The sequence below is a fragment of the Dicentrarchus labrax genome, unplaced genomic scaffold (genome assembly GCF_905237075.1).
Source record: "Dicentrarchus labrax unplaced genomic scaffold, dlabrax2021, whole genome shotgun sequence".
Lineage (NCBI taxonomy): Eukaryota > Metazoa > Chordata > Actinopteri > Moronidae > Dicentrarchus > Dicentrarchus labrax.
Window position 1 is genome coordinate 26,006,482 of NW_026136721.1, and position 18,044 is coordinate 26,024,525.

The 18,044-nt window shown below is 38.9% G+C and overlaps 2 protein-coding genes across 3 annotated transcripts; both read left to right on the plus strand.

Moving 5' to 3' along the window:
• Positions 1-4: 4 nt before the first annotated feature.
• Positions 5-11,712, plus strand: sgms2a (sphingomyelin synthase 2a). Of its 2 annotated transcripts, none has more exons than XM_051386259.1 (6): positions 5-350; positions 6,221-6,724; positions 7,332-7,449; positions 8,215-8,368; positions 9,319-9,485; positions 10,901-11,712. In XM_051386259.1, the coding sequence occupies exons 2-6, from the start codon at positions 6,276-6,278 to the stop codon at positions 11,084-11,086; spliced, it is 1,074 nt and encodes a 357-aa protein (XP_051242219.1). In that variant the 5' UTR covers positions 5-350; positions 6,221-6,275; the 3' UTR covers positions 11,087-11,712. The 2 variants fall into 2 exon arrangements, with proteins under 2 accessions (XP_051242219.1, XP_051242218.1); XM_051386258.1 differs by having other exon boundaries at positions 8-354.
• Positions 11,713-12,615: 903 nt separating this feature from the next.
• LOC127355412 (cytochrome P450 2U1) lies at positions 12,616-17,981 on the plus strand. Its single transcript, XM_051386255.1, has 5 exons — positions 12,616-13,172; positions 13,889-14,539; positions 15,605-15,766; positions 15,975-16,142; positions 16,252-17,981. The coding sequence occupies exons 1-5, from the start codon at positions 12,746-12,748 to the stop codon at positions 16,431-16,433; spliced, it is 1,590 nt and encodes a 529-aa protein (XP_051242215.1). The 5' UTR covers positions 12,616-12,745; the 3' UTR covers positions 16,434-17,981.
• Positions 17,982-18,044: the final 63 nt, after the last annotated feature.

An 18,044-nucleotide genomic window follows, 5' to 3' on the forward strand; every position in this document is an offset into this window, starting at 1 on the left:
ACAGTTACCCACAAATAATAAAAATATCCTGCTACTCCACCTAACTGCGCATATTTCAGAGCACCTATTTTAAAATGAGCAGAGTTACAGGGTGATGCTTGTGCTGATTACAGGACAGTCACTCGGAATTAAAGAGGGGATGCGAGGAGGCAGGAGGCTGTGTACAGAGGCTGGATGGATCTGAGATTATGCGGGGCCGCGGGGAGGAGCGCTCTCTCAAAAGCGAGTGGCACTGTCGCGTAATGTAGCAGTCCAGACTGAGCAGAGCAGCGATCAAACAGGGCGCAGCATCAGGGATTCAAGGAACTGCAAGTAGCCTACAGGAAGAGGCACTAGGAGGCCCGAGGAAGGCAGGTAGGATGCTATAACTGTGCAACATGTGAATCTGAATACAGATCTCCATCTTCTCATCGGCATGTGTTTGGGTTTCATGTTGTTTGGATTCACTGTGGCTTTAATGCGTGGATAGGATGCTATAGGACTCCTGATGACATTCAACTTTTTTTTTTTTATCACTTGCTTTTACTGGTACAGAAATAGATGTACTGTGAATTCTAGAAGACATAATCAATATTTGAATTTCCATTTATAGGGCCTCGTGTATTCGCACACATTCATGCCAAAAGTTTTATTCGATGGATCGTTAGATATGAAGTGGTTTATGGTCGTGTTTATGGTATGATGATGCCAGTTATACACAGCATTATCGGGGTATTTACCAGTAGCATCACGTGACGCACACAGATAAAGCGGCAAGTTGTCACAAATCAAACCTCTAAAACATTATTTAACATTTATTTCTGGGTCATATATAGATACAGTACAGAGACTTGTGGTAGAGTTGCTTTAAATCCATTTGAATAATCCAGTTGAAGTGAATTCCCAACTGCAATAGCTTTTGAGTGAAAACGAAAAGGCTTAATTACAGGACATCCAATGACCTGTTGCCCCACCCAGTATAGACTCAAATGGAACATGGTGTTTAACACTATGTGTGGGGCCACTGTGCTACACCCCAAAAGTAAACTTCAAAACTGGCTGCACCGCACGCATCACATGTGACAGACTGCCCTGTAATATATGGGAGGCATGGGAGACACCCAGTCCTGAACCTAACATTACCGCCACATGTGGCTATGGCACCCAGAAAAGTAGGGCTGGCTCTATGTGCAGTCTTAACATTTTGGCTTGTATGCTATAAAATTGGATGTCTTTTCAGAAAAAAAGCACAATGTATTTGTTCTGTCAACAAAGAATATGTGCTTGTGTGTTTTGATGAACATCTTTGTTAGCTAGTGTTATATAGGTTAGTAGTCATGGGATCCAGTACAAGAAGTGAACTTCAATGTGGTAAAACCAAAAGTTTCAAACATTTGCTTTCTGTCATTCACATTAATATTATGGCATGTTCCCTGGTATATAAATATGCATGATTATTACAGACAAATACTGCTATTATGAATACTTCTTCTACTAATACTGCTTCTAAAAGTACCCCCTACTATTACTGCTAGTACTATCAATCAGTGGTTGAAAGTAACATTTACATTTTCTCAAGCACTCAAAGAACAACTTTGACATATTGTTACACTACATTTCAAAGGCAAACATTCACTCTCCAGGACATTTAGTGGACAGTTATACTTTAGAGATTTAGAGAACAGTTTAGGTAGATAATGTATGATGTGCTTATATAATATGATGTATTGTTTTATATTAAACTCATTTACAGTATATAGTAGCTTAAAATAGCTTCACCTGAACCAGCTATAAACATGACATACTACTTAGATATTAATACACCAGTAACAATCCAATAATAATAATAATAATATAACACTGGGGTATTTTTTATGCATAAAGAGAACTTTTACTTTTGTAACTTTGGGTAGGCTATATTATGCTCACACACAGCCTACTTATGTACCTTTACTTAAGTAACACTTATAAGGCAGGGTTTTGACTTTAAATTTGTATAGTTTTATTTTTGCAGCTCAGCACATTTTAACCTAAGTAGAGGATCTGAACAGCATGCTCCACTGCTACTACTAGCATAAATATAGGCATAAAGAAATAATCTTATTATCACAAAGCCATAAATTAGATCCTTTTTTTTATTACAGACTCTCAAACAGCAGTGTAGTGCCCATCTGCTATACAAACTTGTGTCAGATACTTTAAACTATATATTTAACATTTTGAGCATTTGTTACTGAAATGAAACAAAACATGCACCAAAAACCTAAACATAATGTACTGCTGAACATGCAGTTTCAAGGCTTGATTTAGTAGTTAGTACATTTTATAACATATAGTCAACTCCTCTCTGTAAGTCACCACTTCCAAGAGGGCTGGGTCACCTCTGGTGTGACTTATTTTTAGCCCTCCCTTTGATGAAGACAATCCACATGATGTGAAGAGGAAAATGAGGGGACAGCAATAGTAGCATGTTATTATGAAGGCCCTAAAATGCAGTCAAAGCCCTGGTAACCCTGGAGTAAAGTACAGCCTTCAAGGCAACAGGGTGGCTTCTCTTGAAATAGCTTGAGTGAGTGGAGGCAGCCAAATTATCCATTACAGCCCTGTGACCATGTGGAATAGGTTTTTCTGCCAGTTTTCCATCACCACCCATCCCTTTAGAGTGCTGCTGGGTGCTCCGGCTGGTGGGAAAACACTGCACTGTACACTAGGGAGGAGAGGACCAGTGGAAAACTAGTCTAATGGAGACACTGCTGACCTCCCATGTACAGCACACATGCGGTCTCACAGTAAACAAAGTAATATCTCCCATGTCCTTTGTTTACACGGATCCGTATCAGAACGTGCACAAATACAAGAAAATATATATAAAGTAAAGTCAAAGCAAGTAAAATGTTATTCATGAAGCACAAAATCACAATTTGTTTCAGGAGGCTTTACAACCTGTGAATAATAACTGTTGAATGTATGTCTGATTTTGACAACAGAGATGGCTTAACGTCTCATCTTCCACCAACAGTCAAAGTTGGTCTTTGTTAAGCCACAGTCTTGTAATAAATAAGTGTGAAGTATTTTCTTGACCTTTAAATTGTAGTTGATCAATCAACCTGACTCGAGCACCACTTACAAGCTTTTTGTGGAGCTTTCAACTTAAAATGTTTCTTCACGCTTATCTTAAGCCATCATGGAAAAGAAGCCCTTAGAGGTCCAGTGTGTAACATTTCGGAGGATCTATTGGCAGACATTTAATATTATATTCATAGAAGTTTTCATTGTGTATAATCACCTGAAAATAAGAATTGTTCTGCTTTTGTTAAGAATGAGATGTTTTTATCTACAGAGGCCACGGAGGCCTTCATATTTCTACAGTAGCCCAGAACAGACAAACCAAACGCTGGCTATAGATAGCAGCTTTCATGTTTTTAGCGAGCTTTGTGGTCACTGTAGTTTCTCCTACATGCTTGGAATGGGTGGGTGAGATGAGGAGTTTGTAATTTGTAGCTACAGTTCTAGATGCCACTAAATCCTACACACTGGACCTTTAAAGTATTAAGGATGAAATCATGACAGCTACTGAACTTGTATGTGTGCACAGTGTAGCTGTAAAGCTGGGTGTTGATACTCATCTGAAGAGGCCTCTATAACTCTCAAGAGGGATATGAGAACATGGGGGGAAAGACAACAGCACCAGGATTAGAATCAGAATAATCTACGCAATGAGTATAGCCTCATAATATGAATATATGTGCTTAATCAATGTGTTAATAATGGAATATTGCTAAAAGCACTGTCTATTGATGAAGAATATGTGATACGATTGGAAGCCCTATTAACCCTGACCATAATCTTTATCTAATCTTAACCAAGTGGTTAAAATCCTTAAAAATTTATCACCAGGCTTAAAAGCAGTGTTTCCCTGTCATCTCTGGTTAAGAGTGTATTCTGTACCCACCAGTAATGTAGCTGTGTACTAACACACACTGGAGTATACTTCTACATCTCTGCAGCATGGTAAGAAGTTAAACAATTCAAGGTCAGCAAAACAAAATTTTCTGCTGATATTAAGTTGCTCTTTAAGCACAGAGGTGGTAGGTCAGAGGCCTACTGTTTTGGAAGGCACTAACAGCAATTTCAGGGTCTCTGGAATTTTGGGAAGCCAATAACTAATAACCTATTTTGTCTTTGAGGACAAGCTGTGTTAAAATGTAGGGCTGCATAAAGCAACTGACCACACTATGTCTTTCTGATGTTTATCTTAAGCACAGACTTCCTAAAATTCACAGTTTAAACTGAGCTGTTTTTTTTTTTAGAGATTGTTAGAGATGTAAAAAAAATGTTAATTTTTTTTCTTCTTTTGTATTTACAACAGTTAACGTTAAATACAAGTACTCCGCAGCGACTCTAGGGGTAGCTGTTTGACAAAACCAGAAACCTGCATAGTATGCCTTTAACAACCTTAAAGTCTGTCAGACTTTGTGTTCTGTAGCCATCGATCAGTTGCATAACTGAGGCAGAATTTGCTACAGGTTAGTCGGAGGGCATTCTGTAAGCCCTTCTCTGCTGTAATAATATTTTCCCAAAAATTGATTCTGAGGAAACTGATACTTTCAGCAGCTCTCTTCTATCCAGCCACACTCTATTTCTATCCCATCTTTTGTCCTGCCAGGCTTGTCTCCAAGTAAACATACCATTCTGTATGTATCCCAGATGACATTTATTGTGATGCATTTCAGGGCTGACAGCAGTTTCCTCAAATCCATTAATGGAGCTGTTAAAGCATCTCAAAGCCTTTTAGACGTGAAAGAATGAAAATGGCCATTGCTGTAGTGCTCTCTCAAGTCATTAACTGAAAATCAACAAACATTGTACTATCTCATCTTCAACTTTGTTTGTCTTGAGTGTCATTACTGATTATTCACCTCTGGTTCCCAACAATCCATCCAATATTTATGTTTAAACTAGTTTAGTTCCGTCTACATTTTATTTTAGTTTAACATACTGTAGTATGGCTTAGCTTTGGTTAGTTTAGTTTATTTGATGTTGAGGAAACAATCTTGCTTACCTTGTCTTACCCTCCACCAAGTCGACTGATTCGTGTGTGTGTGTGTGTGAGCGTAACAAGTTCTGTCTCACATCAGGCAAGAGTTTGCTTAGTTGTCATGGACTTCTAAGCCACTATTCACAAGAAGTCCTTAGAAGAAGTTTTTATCTGCAAATTCCATGACAATTGAGAAAATTCCATCTGTAGAGAAATATTACATGATACTATAGAAAGCTCCAGAACAGCAGCTAAATGGACCATGGTGGTGGTGAGATTCTTTTGTCAGCTACTGTTTCCAAGGTCAAGAATGAGCTTTCAGTTTCAATAAGTTTAGTTTAATTTAAATGGTAAATGGTATATGGACCTGTACTTCTATAGCGCCTTTCTAGTCTTCCGACCACTCAAAGCTCCTTTTTTACACTACATGCCACATTCACCCTTTCACACACATTCACTCAGCGTTCGCAAAGTCCAGCAAAAGAGAAACTAACGTATTCACACACCGATGCACAGCATCTGGAGCAATTCAGGGTTCAGTATCTTGCTCAAGGATACTTCGACATGTGGCGGGAGAAGCCGGGGATCGAACCAACAACTTTCCCATTAGTGGACGACCCGCTCTTCCTCTGAGCCACAGCCGCCCTTTTTTTAAAAATTTAGCTGAGTTATGTTTGCATACAGATTCAAACTTATAACTCTGTTGCAACCGATCATGTTGGACCATGAAAACCACTGTGACCATAGCAGCTGCTTGTTGAGGACAAAACCAAAGCGGTGGAAAGACTTTGGAAGGCCCAAAATAACAGTCTGACTGGAGGTCCAAACAAAAAACTGTCCTGGCTTTGGTGAATGTCCAGGGAAAGGAAAATACACATAGCGTTAACTCAGACAACCACATCTAGAATAGCTGGTTGCTCTAAACTCTAAAGTCTAAAATGGACCTTTCAGCAAAGTGAAATCAAGAACTTTGCATTAATAAAAACTCATTTGCTCTGCTAATCCGTAGAATAAGGAAGAGAAACAAAAATAAACGATAGTTCATCTCATCCCTGTTTCTCTTAATGGTGGTTTGGCACTCTTAAGGCAGCCAAACTGTTTACGTATGTGCTTTTCTATCTTGTGCAAATGACAATAGTATGCTTGTGCTGTCCAAACCTAAGAGTCTGACACTTTCCAACCTTTTGTTTTCTCTCACGGCAGCTAAAAAGCCTCAACCCAGGGGAGTGGTGTCTGTGGATGGACAGTGCAGGCACCAATGGCATCACAAGAGCTTGTGGATGCGAGAGACTCTGCCACTGATAAACTGAACCCAGTAATGGAGGGTGCTGCTGTTCCCAGCAGCAGTAAAACTTGCCCTGTCCACACTCCAGGCGGAGAGGACACAAAGAGGGGCTTTCGGAAAGGCATAGGGAGGCATAATGACTACGTGAAGATTTCTGTGCCAGAGTCCAAGGTCAATCGTCTGCCCATGGAGTGGTGGAAGACAGCAATCGCCTTCTTTTATGCTGGGTTTAACTTGGTCCTGACCACAGTCGTCATCACCATAGTCCACGAGAGGGTCCCGCCCAAAGAAAGCAGCCCACCTCTCCCTGATAAGTTTTTTGACTATATTGACAGGGTCAACTGGGCCTTTACAGTGACAGAGATCAATGGCATGGTGCTGCTGGCAATTTGGTTGATCCAGTTGTTCTTCTTCAGATACAAGTAAGGACCTTTGGTACTACCTATACACATAGTCTTACTTTAGTTTCAAAGATAAGTTTGGAGCTATTTTATGTATTTTTTGGTATCTATTCTTTTTTGGGGATTTGTTTACAAGAAGCAGAGAGTAACTCCAGCCTCATCTTTTAATCTAGTGTCAATGTAAGGCTGTCTTTCAAAAACACCTGAAAATTAAATGAGGGGAGAAAATTTAATTTCACTGCAGGCTGCAAAAAAAATGTTTCAGGCCACAGTTTTTCCTTTTCACATTGCATGATGAAATAGTTTGTGGTTATGTGCTGTAACACGCTCTACATGTCTCTTCCTGTTACTCGTGTACTGCATCATATTACATTATATTATATTATATATATATTATTCTGCTAAGGCTAACATCAGCAATGAAATTGTATTTTCTGTCTTTTTGTGACACTGTGTTACTGCTGAACTCAGTTTGACTGGCTGAATAGGAGCCCTCAGATTTACTCATGATACCGTGCAAGATAGTCTCCAGTATTTTGTAGATTTAAGAAGATGTTTGACAAATTATTGCAAATTCATAAAACCCTTAGATTTATGTATCTTCTAATCTAATATTGTCCATTTTCAGGTCAATAGCAAGCAGACGGTTCTTCTTCCTCATCGGCACCCTATACTTGTACCGCTGTGTCACTATGTACATCACCACCCTTCCTGTACCTGGCATGCATATGACATGTGCTCCTAAGGTGAGTAGCATGCAGACATCAGAGCGGGCATCAGCTGTCGTTGCTCAGCCGTATACTCTCGTACACCCTCTGGGACTCATTTTGCACAACCACGCAAGACAGGCAGCCATAAAAAAGCCATTTGACTTTTTACTGCCTCAGGACACCAACAATATTGAGGTGCATCACTGTTTGATCAAAAGCATGTGCTCCTGGCGGTTGTTTTCTGGGTTGTGCGGTGCAAAAGAATCAGAGGACAGACTGTTTAGTAGTTGTTTAGTTCTCGAGATTTTGGAATGTTTTGGACAGTGTATGAAAGTCTTTAGCTGCTCCTAAGAAATATGAGAATGAGTTATCCTCAGTAATTTTATTCATAAGAAGTGAGTTATCCTCACTAATTCAATCAACAAGCACAAAAGCGCAAGATGTGATCATGTGTAGTTGATGATTCTGTTAAACTGTTTTACTTCCTTTAATTCTTCTTTGTTTGGGTGCAGTAAGTTCTTGCAAACTTGTCATCCTGATTAGGTGGAGACAATGTAGAACTGTAACAGTTTTGATAATCAATTAGGCCGTTTTAGTTAGATTTAGTAAAATAACATTCTCATTTGTTTCTTTTCTTCATCACAAGTTTGACATCTGTGACTTTTGAACTGTCGTTTTTAATTAATTGTTATAACATCCAACAAATTAATTGATAATGGCAATCATTTTTAGTTGTAGCTTTAATGTTGCTGCTGAGCCAGTGTTTATTTCTCCATCTCTATGTCCCTGTTTCTCTGTCAGCTCCACGGAGACTCCCATGCAAAAATCCAGCGAATTCTGCGACTGGTCTCAGGCGGGGGTCTGTCCATTACAAGCTCTCATCTCTTGTGTGGAGACTTCCTTTACAGTGGACACACTGTGATGCTCACTCTCACCTACCTGTTCATTAAGGAGTGTGAGTACTCAAAGCAGCACTTGTTTTGTTTGCTTGTATGGAATAATTTATGTGAAATTCCCTTGAATAATATATGAACACATGGTCTAGGTGCCAACAGGATATAAATGAGATGTGAGGTGAGTGAGGTGGGAATAAGTGAGGTGTGTTGCCACTATTCCAATGTTTCTTTTAACATTCAAATTATTTGTATTATTTGTTTGCAGATATGTTTTATAACATGTAAAACTGTAGGTCACTTTACACTCATAGGCCAGTAGGTGTACATAACCAAAGCTAATGCAATAGTATCCAACAGCCCTGCAATAAATTGTGGCTTCATTGTACAATGTGCAGTTTTAATTTAAACAGTTTTTTAGATAGGTGTTGATTCAACTTTATTGTCATTTTGAAGGTTGTAGTTTCTGGAGCTGTCGGATTATGTTGTGTTATACTGAGAGGTGTCTTTAATATTTTGCCCACAGTATCAGTAAGGGTAGACAAAGTATTAAAAACATCCCTCAGTGTGATGAAATACTATTCAACAACACCACAAATTACATACAAATGACCGCAGAATTAAATCAACACTTCTGTAAAACAGTTTTAACACAATTTGAATGTTACAAGCTTTTGTATTAAACTGCATTAATTTGATTTGAATCTGATAAAATTTGCAGCTGAGTGTATGCTGGATAAATGGTACATAAAAAAAGGTTTTGAAAATTCAAAAATATGTTGTGAGGATGAGCTATTACAGACAGATATTAAGTGGTTAAGTGTCCCCTATTACCATGCTCTTTACTGTAGACCTGCATGTCTGCGTGTTGCAGGAAATTCCTCTGTTCTTGTCAGATTGCACTGAAATGTTATGGACTGCCTTTTTTTGACAGCAGAAATATGGAAGAACAGACCGCAAATGGGTGTTGTCATAAATATTATCAACACTCTTGTCTCTCCTCTCACTTAAGACTCGCCACGGTCGTTTTGGTGGTACCATCTGATGTGCTGGCTGCTGAGTGCTGTGGGTGTGGTGTGCATCTTGGTGGCACATGAGCACTACAGTGTGGATGTGGTCGTCGCCTATTTCATCACCTCCCGCCTGTTCTGGTGGTACCACACCATGGCCAACTTACAGGTCTGAACGCAAAGCTAAATACTGGGTGGTGGTGGGGGTTTGTGTGTGTTGGAGTGCAAGAAAGTAAAAAAGAGCTTCCAGAGCTGAAGTCTCCCTTCCCAGTGAACACTGTTAAACATGAATCATTATGCATGTAAGGCTTTACTGTCAGTATGATGATACATGTACATGGCTGTATTTTGTTCACTGAGTTTACTTCAAGTGTACCAGCTAAAAGTTACATGTCAACACAAAAATGTATTACAGTTTATGTTTAAAAGAAATGGTCTATATATCACATATAATTATATATTTACAGTAAGTACAAAGTGTATTTTTAGACTGTCAGAATTCTCTGGATGACCTTCCCTCATAGTCAGTATGTGGCTTTTCAACGTGGTGAATTACCCCCTCTACTGGCCAAAAAATAGACAGACAGTTGATATGGGGTGGTATCAAGCAAAATTACTCTTTAAGTTACATTTAAATATTAACTTCATGGTTAACATGTTAAACACATTCACAACAACTTTGCAATGAATAGAAAAACAAAACAAAAAATTAAATAAAGATAATAATAATAATAATGGTTGAATAATATTTAATATTTGTATATTATCTCCACTATTAAAGAGAGTGCCATGTATTTTGAAAAATCAGTCTATTTAAACTAGTTGAACTGTTTACAAATTATACTGTTCAGGTAGGGTATTAAAGGATAGATTTAACATTTTTCAAGTCTTAAAATAGTTGTCAGGTTCCCATACGTACCTTGAAACAGTTTATGTTTACTGCAATAATTCCTTCTGTTCATACCGCCTGTGAAGAGACCAGTTCAGTTCAATAATGCAGTCCAAAGCTTATGTGAAGCTAATATTTCTGCAGCCTGAGTATCTTCCAAAATTCTCTCTTTGTGTTCCTATACCTCTGCAACAGCTCAGCATGGAAACTTTACTAAAAGACTAATGTCAGAAGATACTAACTTTATTTCGGCCACTTTTACCTGCAGTGTGAACGTAGCCTAACTCAGACTGCTGAAGCCTCATATTAACTTCAGATAAACTTTGGAATATATTTTTGCTCAGACTGTTGGAAGGGATCTTTTAAATGCCAGTATGAACAAGAAGAATGATTACAGCAAGCAAAAACATCTCCTTTGATATTAGGAAAAAATTGTGTGTTCTTTTCTGATGCAACTTTTACACTCCTAGGGCACTAAGACAGTAACAACAACAAAGGGTCTACATGCTTCATCCTTGTGATATGGCTACTAGAAATATCTGACAACTTAGTCACATTATGATAGAGTCATGGAGAGTTTGGCCTCTTCATCAGAAGCACTTTGAGCTGCTTTCCTTGTATGGAAAGTAATATATATTTTAAAAATGTATGATAACTTATATAATTCTAAATGACAACTTTTATTTTCTTGACAGACTCTGAAATGCTCGCCCAACAACTACCTCACCAACACCTGGTGGAACCCACTGTTCAACTTCCTGGAGAAGAACGTCCAAACCTCGGTGCCATGTTCTTACAGTTGGCCCATAACCTGGCCTCCTGCCTGCCTTAAGAACCCCTGCAAGAAGTACTCCATGGTACAGAGCACACGAGAGGAGTGACGTGACCCTGATACCCCCAGCAGTGTTGCCTGATAATCCATTGAAGTGGTATTCCTCCATTCAGTCTTGTCTACTGGACAGGAACATATTGATACCAAATGCATAGCTATGAGAGAAATGTTTCCGCAAAAATGTGCCTAGAAGGATAATCATATTGTCTCTGTGTGTTCTTCGTCAGTGTAATTTATTTATGAGTTAAGTCCTGCAAAGCCAGTGTTGTTTTTGTAAATGATACTTGTGTCAGATCCTGGTGTATTTCGTACATGAACGGACAGTTAGTGGCAACTGACTCACAGATTTGTTGCTCTATTTGCAAGACTTGTTTTAGATTATTTTAGATGTGCTACCATAAGTTTTTCATACTATGTGTGTTGACGGGGTTTACCTCAACATGATATCAATGTGCTCAAGTCACAAGGTGCCTTAGTGTGTTTAACGTCAGTAGGTGTTTCAAAACTGCCATTACGAAGTCATGGTGTATTTGTTTTGTTTTTCTATGAGTTTTTATTATGATAAATATTATTGTTATTGTTGTTCTTCAAGTATTCATTTGAGTAGCCTTGATCATGTATATCCTAGCTGTAGCCTCAACATTGTACTATTGTATTAAAATTTAACCATACAAAGCCGTCTGTGTATTTTTTTTTTTTAATCATCAATCAAAGTAATCATTATGTTATATAAGTTTTCATTATTAACTTTACAAGCTACTATCACATTTGACATTAAATCTATTTCTAAATTTGGATTAAATATTTCATATGGTCTTTTTTTGTCATTTTCTTCTATCCTCTATGTCTATCTTGAACAAATATGCACATGTACTGTAATTTTTAGTTGCAACATAACTAGAGGGGACAATTTCTGAAGAGATTGATAAAAGTTAAAAGGGAATAGTTTGAAAAGTGGGAAAGAGATGAACAGTGCAAAATGTAGTGTAAGATCTTGTGCTAAACTGTATCATTGCTTCACTAACAGCTGGGAACTAAACTTTCAGTAATAATATGTAATAATTACTGTTGGAAGAGGGTAAGTAAAGTAACTATATTACTTTTAAAAAGAGTAATAAGTAATATTTTAAATTTTGTTGAGTAACTAACCCAACACTGTATATTACACCAACTGTTTCCCAAGCTGTAATCAAAGGTTTGACTCCTGGCTCTGAATATAATTTCAGAAAGACCATTTCTGTTCTCTCTTGTCTTTGTCTTTCCTTTTCATTCATTTACAGAATCATTTGTATTTCAGTGCCAGTCTCCCCGCTCTCTTTCTCTATTTAATTGTCTCTCCCTCTCTCAGTCTGCCTCTTGCCAGAGTTTCTGTTTGTCTGTGTGGGTGTGGACCTGCAAGCACCTATCAACTCCTGGCAAACAGCAAGCCTTGGTGTGTAGCCTGTAAGACACATTAAAGGGCTCAAAATCCCGTGGTCCACGCTGTCCGCAGTGCACCAATCACAGCAGACCAAAGCGCTCTCAGCCAATAGAAAGCCAGTAACGGTACCACGTTGGCTGGAGCCGTTTTCACAAAAACACAGGAAGAGCTTGAGCAAGTTAGTGTCGTTGGGTCGGCCTATCATTTACAAGGATTTTATAATTACTCCTAAAATGGGATAGTATTATCGGCTTGTCACTGAATTCATTTTATTTTAACTTTGGCACCATGGTGTCGCTGTCGTGGCCGGACAGTCTGAGCAGCTCTGTACTGTCGCATGAAAACATTGTAGCTCTGATAGTGTTCTTCATCGTGGGTTCTTTAATCCGTTTTTATCAGAAACGACGGGACCTCGCAAATATCCCGCCAGGTCCGAAACCGTGGCCGGTTGTCGGGAACTTTGGCGGCTTTTTTATCCCCACTTTTGTGCAGAGGAGGTTTGGACAACAAGCAGAGAGCACCGACGTAAACGCTGCGGTTAATTTAATGAAAAAAGCCGAAGTGTATGGTAATGTTTATAGCCTTTTTGTAGGGAGTCAGTTGGTCGTTGTGCTTAATGGCTATGAAGTGGTCAAGGATGCTCTCTCCAACCACCCCGAAGTGTTCTCCGACAGGCCAATTATTCCTGCTATTACTATCATGACTAAACGCAAAGGTAAGGTGCATTAAAGGGCCATTTCATTCATCTTTAACCTTATTGCTGTGTAGTGTTAAACCTAAAGCATGCATTAGACAGACATGCATAAACAGTTAAAACTTTATTAGACTACACCTAGCTCTTACTAATGCAGTCCAATCAGCTATAACTTAAGTTTTTGTTTAAACTTTAGAAAGGTGTTGATTTAACTTTATTGTCTTCTGTAGTTTGTGGTGGTGCTCTATTTTAGTGCTTTATTCTGAGAGATGTTTTTAACATTACTCTACTCTCACTGACACAGTAAATGGGGTGGGAAATTTGTTAGAAACACCTCTTAGTATATCCACAGTAAGAATAAAGGATAGGTTCTCAGGTTTATCTTCATATAATACTCATTATTTACAATAAAATACTACACATTGAAGGAGTTCTTGGTTGTTGTAATCATAATGACCATAAAGTTGAATAAATACTGAAACAATTTCAACAAAAAATAGAACACTATTTTCATGTAGGTAGGATTTATTGCAGGACCATTGTATGGACTCCATTAGTTAAAAGTTGTATGTAATATACTGTCAACTGTACACATTTACACTGGTCAATAGCTGTAAGTTATAAACAGGCTCTATTTAGCATCCCTAAATCCTACAGCTGGGCTAAAAAAAAAAAAAAAGAATGATCTAAATGCTCTCCTTGTATGCCATTCCCTTTCTGCTTTAATTGAACTTTAGGAATAGTCTTCGCACCTTACGGGCCAGTGTGGAGAAAGCAGCGCAAGTTCTGCCACGCCACACTCCGAAGCTTCGGCCTGGGGAAGTTGAGCTTGGAGCCTTGCATCCTGAAAGGCCTGGCTACCGTCAAAGCGGAGCTGCTGCGGATGAATGAGGAGTCCGGTGGCGCTGGTGTGGACCTGGCTCCACTGATCAACAATGCTGTGTCAAACGTCATCTGCTCGCTGATCCTGGGTCAGCGCTTCCATCACGAAGACAGCGAGTTCTCCACCGTGCTGGACCTGATGGTGCGTGGGCTTGAGATCTGCGTGAACAGCCCTGCGGTCCTGATCAACATCTTTCCACTGCTGTACCACTTCCCTTTCGGGGTCTTCAAGGAGTTACGGCAGGTGGAAGGAGACATCACAGCGTTTCTGAAGAGGATTATTGCGAAGCACCGGGAAACATTAGATCGTGACAACCCAAGGGATCTCACAGACATGTACCTGATAGAGATGTTGGCCAAGCAAGATGCTGGAGAGGAGGACAGCAGCTTCACTGAAGATTATCTCTTTTATATAATAGGTGATCTCTTCATTGCTGGCACTGACACCACGTCTAACTCAGTTATGTGGTTTCTGCTCTACATGGTCTCACATCCTGATATCCAAGGTAAAGGTAGCAACTTTTATAGTCCAGCCATTGCATACTTTTTACGTAACTTTGTTAAATGAAGCTCTATGTGTAGTTTGCTTGTTCAATACTGACCTCCACAATGACACCAGAGTGGAGCTGTGGAGCTGGGACCATCCGCTGTAACATCGGATCGCATCTCTAATCAGATTCTGTAGGAAGTTATAAAGAAGTAAGGCAATTATCTCTTTCTATTGGCCAACCAGACATGAACCTCTGCTCAGAGTGTCCATGGCGGATTTCCAGTTGATATTTTATTTGGTGAATAAAAAAAATAAACAGTGTACTAACCAACTAATCATATGTGACACAAAAAGTTTTGCTCACATTAGTTTTTAGAAATCAACACACTATACTACATTTGAATCAACTATATTAATTTGTCAATTCAATACGTTTACATTAAATAATATAAAATATAAGCTTCAAAACGAGTAGCTGAGATATTGACAGGTTAAATTTGTGTTGCAGAACCGAATGTGAAATGTTTTTAGTCTGATATGAACCACAGATTTAGTTCCCTACATAAATGAAAAACTCTTTGGGGGAAGAGGTAATTGGAAATTTGCCGAGAAAAAAGCCACGTCTCGAATACTTCCTTGTGTTAGGACAGCAAAATGTCTGACTCGATTATAAATTTAACCACTTGTTTCACAACCATGCTGATTTAACCACACATTAAAACATGCACTTCACTACCGCTTTCTGGTACTTATTTTGACTGGCAAGAGGTGCGTCCACAAGTCACACTTAATATTTGCTGATCTGTTTATTTTTGTAAGTATTTTGTTGGGATTTTATTTCCTTTATGATAGTGACAGCTGAAGATAGACAGGAAAGGGGGGCAGAGAGAGGGGACGATACGCAGCAAAGGGCCGCAGGTCGGATTTGAACCCTGGGCCGCTGCAGCAAGGACTCAGCCTCGGTACGTGGGTTGCCAGCTCTACCCACGGGCGCCCTGCTTATTTGTTTAGATGAAGGCTTCATTAATCATGCAAGAATGATGTGCTTAATGTTGCTTTGCTTCTACTGTTTTGATTTCAGACATGGTCCAGGCAGAGATTGATGAAGTGGTGGGCAGAGATCGGGACCCATCTTTCAATGATAAGGGAAGTTTGCCATTTACTGAAGCCACCATCATGGAGGTGCAGAGATTGACTGTAGTGGTTCCTCTGGCTATTCCTCACATGGCCTCTGAGAGAACAGGTAAGTTTAACCAACCCCTGTGTCCCCTCATATTTCACCCAAATCCTCTGTTAATGCTCAGTTAGTCAGATCTCTGATGTCTCAGAGGATAATTGCATGTCAGGGATAATAAAGATCTACAGAGCTGAAATTGGTTTATTTCTCAATAATTTCACAAGCATCTGATTCGCTGAGGTGATGGCATTCTAATGTGTTTTCCTTTTTTCAGAGTTCAGAGGCTACACTATTCCCAAGGGAACAGTTGTTTTGCCCAATCTGTGGTCTGTCCATAGAGATCCCACCGTGTGGGACGACCCAGACCGTTTCAACCCAGCCCGCTTCTTGGATGACGAGAGAAAGTTGCTCAGGAAAGAGTGTTTTATACCATTCGGGATTGGTATGCTATTCCTTACTCATATGGGCTAAATAACTTAAACATTGATCTATAAATTAATTTAAATTGTCTGTGCACCAGGCTCTAATGATTTATCCCTTGTATCCTTCAGGGCGCAGGGTGTGCATGGGTGAACAGCTGGCAAAGATGGAGCTGTTCCTGACGGTTACCAGCTTACTGCAGGCTTTCAAATTCAGACTCCCAGAGGGAGCGCCGCCTCCTCCCATGCACGGACGATTCGGCCTGACGCTGGCACCCTGCCCATTCACTGTGTGTGTGAGCCCTCGTAGATGAAACAGTGGAAGACTTGGTTTTAACAGATTTTCTTTGTGCTCTGTTGTCAAGCACCTTGCAAAAGGCCAAAGATGTTGGTAAAGTCTCCTGGAGAAACAATATAATCTGTAAAAAATATAAAAAGTATATTTTGATTTTTAAATGTAGCTCTTTTGCTAATTCAATTATGGCTGCATATCAGATTTCATTATCACTTAATTTATTGATTATTCAAGAAATTATTTAGTACACGGCATTTCAAGACAGAGGGATTCCTGTACACTGTCTTGGTTACAGCTGGAAAAAAAAAAGTATTATATTTATTTACACAACGTTTCAGTCTACACGACCGTCGTCAGGTTTATAGGCACCATGACAACACTTTGTACATCAACAAGTCAATTAAAGAGAAAACATGTTACATGTTTTATACAGTGTTATCAAACATTACATCATTAACATTAAATTAATCTCTAAACTAAATAGGGACACAAGTTTCAATTTATCAAAGAACATTACATCGTGCATTAAGTGTGTAAGAGTTGTTTTCAAGTTGTGCTTTCCTCCAACGCACCCGTTACACCTATTTTTAATTTGTCCATAAAATTTCAAAAATAATGACAAATACCCATCAGAATTGAATCCAAAGTGATGTCTTACAGTAGGTATTAAATCATAGTTTGACAAGTGCCAATGTCAACCCTCAAACATAACATGAAATGCATACATTATACTTTAATCACCAGCAGTCCATTTCAATAGTCATTCACTACTTGGCTACTGCATCAGACTGCGCCCCCCTAAAGAGCGTCTGTCTGGTTAGGAATGACAACTTGTAAAAAAGCTTCTGGTTGCATGGCAATTAATGGCATCTCGAGTGTGAAATTATGGTCTGCCATCAATGCTAGCTATTTCAGCATTAATGAAAAAGCCACTGTGAAAAAAATGTTGTATGGTTGAAGAGAAAAGGAGATTTCAGGAAATATTAATAATTTCTAACTTCTTCAGACCTTAAGGGACAGATAAAGTGCCAGGTGAATTCGGTGCTCAAGGAATTTTATGTTAAACTCCAATTTGAGACCAATCACAAAATCAAGTTCATGGGGATTCCTGTGCAGCCCTCAATCATGTGCTGCCTCCTGAAATTGGCTCTCGGTCACATTGAGATAAACCTTGAACTTCTGTATTAAATGTACAATGATATGATCCAGAACAGCTGCAAATCATCTCATTTAAAAAGCTGGAACCAGCAAATGCTTTGTATATTTGCTTGATAATCAAGTACTAATTAAGGTATTTTATCAAAATTCTATTGATTATTTTTTTCTCAATCAGCTGTTTGAGCCACTAAGTATTATATTGATATTTAATTGTTTTACTGTTTTATGATGCATACCACTAATAATGGAAATAAGTGCACACATCTGTCCATATGATTCCCCCTATAAGGGCATTAGAGAAAGAAAGATTTTAGTTTTCTGTCCAAGAGTTTAGAAATATATTTCCTTACAGACTCTAGAATGGATTGTTGGAAACTTGTCAATAAAAAACTGATTATCTGAATAATGATTACCTGAATGTGTCATGAATGCATGTTTTTGGTTAGTAATTTACTGTTTTCAATGCTTTTGT

Coding starts and splice junctions, on each gene's coding strand:
- sgms2a (XM_051386259.1), top strand. CDS start 6,276: ATGGCATCACAAGAGCTTGTGGATGCGAGAGACTCTGCCACTGATAAA. Junction 7,450..8,214: donor ATATGACATGTGCTCCTAAG/GTGAGTAGCATG, acceptor TTTCTCTGTCAG/CTCCACGGAGACTCCCATGC. Junction 9,486..10,900: donor ACACCATGGCCAACTTACAG/GTCTGAACGCAA, acceptor TTTTCTTGACAG/ACTCTGAAATGCTCGCCCAA.
- LOC127355412 (XM_051386255.1), top strand. CDS start 12,746: ATGGTGTCGCTGTCGTGGCCGGACAGTCTGAGCAGCTCTGTACTGTCG. Junction 14,540..15,604: donor CTCACATCCTGATATCCAAG/GTAAAGGTAGCA, acceptor TTTTGATTTCAG/ACATGGTCCAGGCAGAGATT. Junction 16,143..16,251: donor TTTTATACCATTCGGGATTG/GTATGCTATTCC, acceptor TGTATCCTTCAG/GGCGCAGGGTGTGCATGGGT.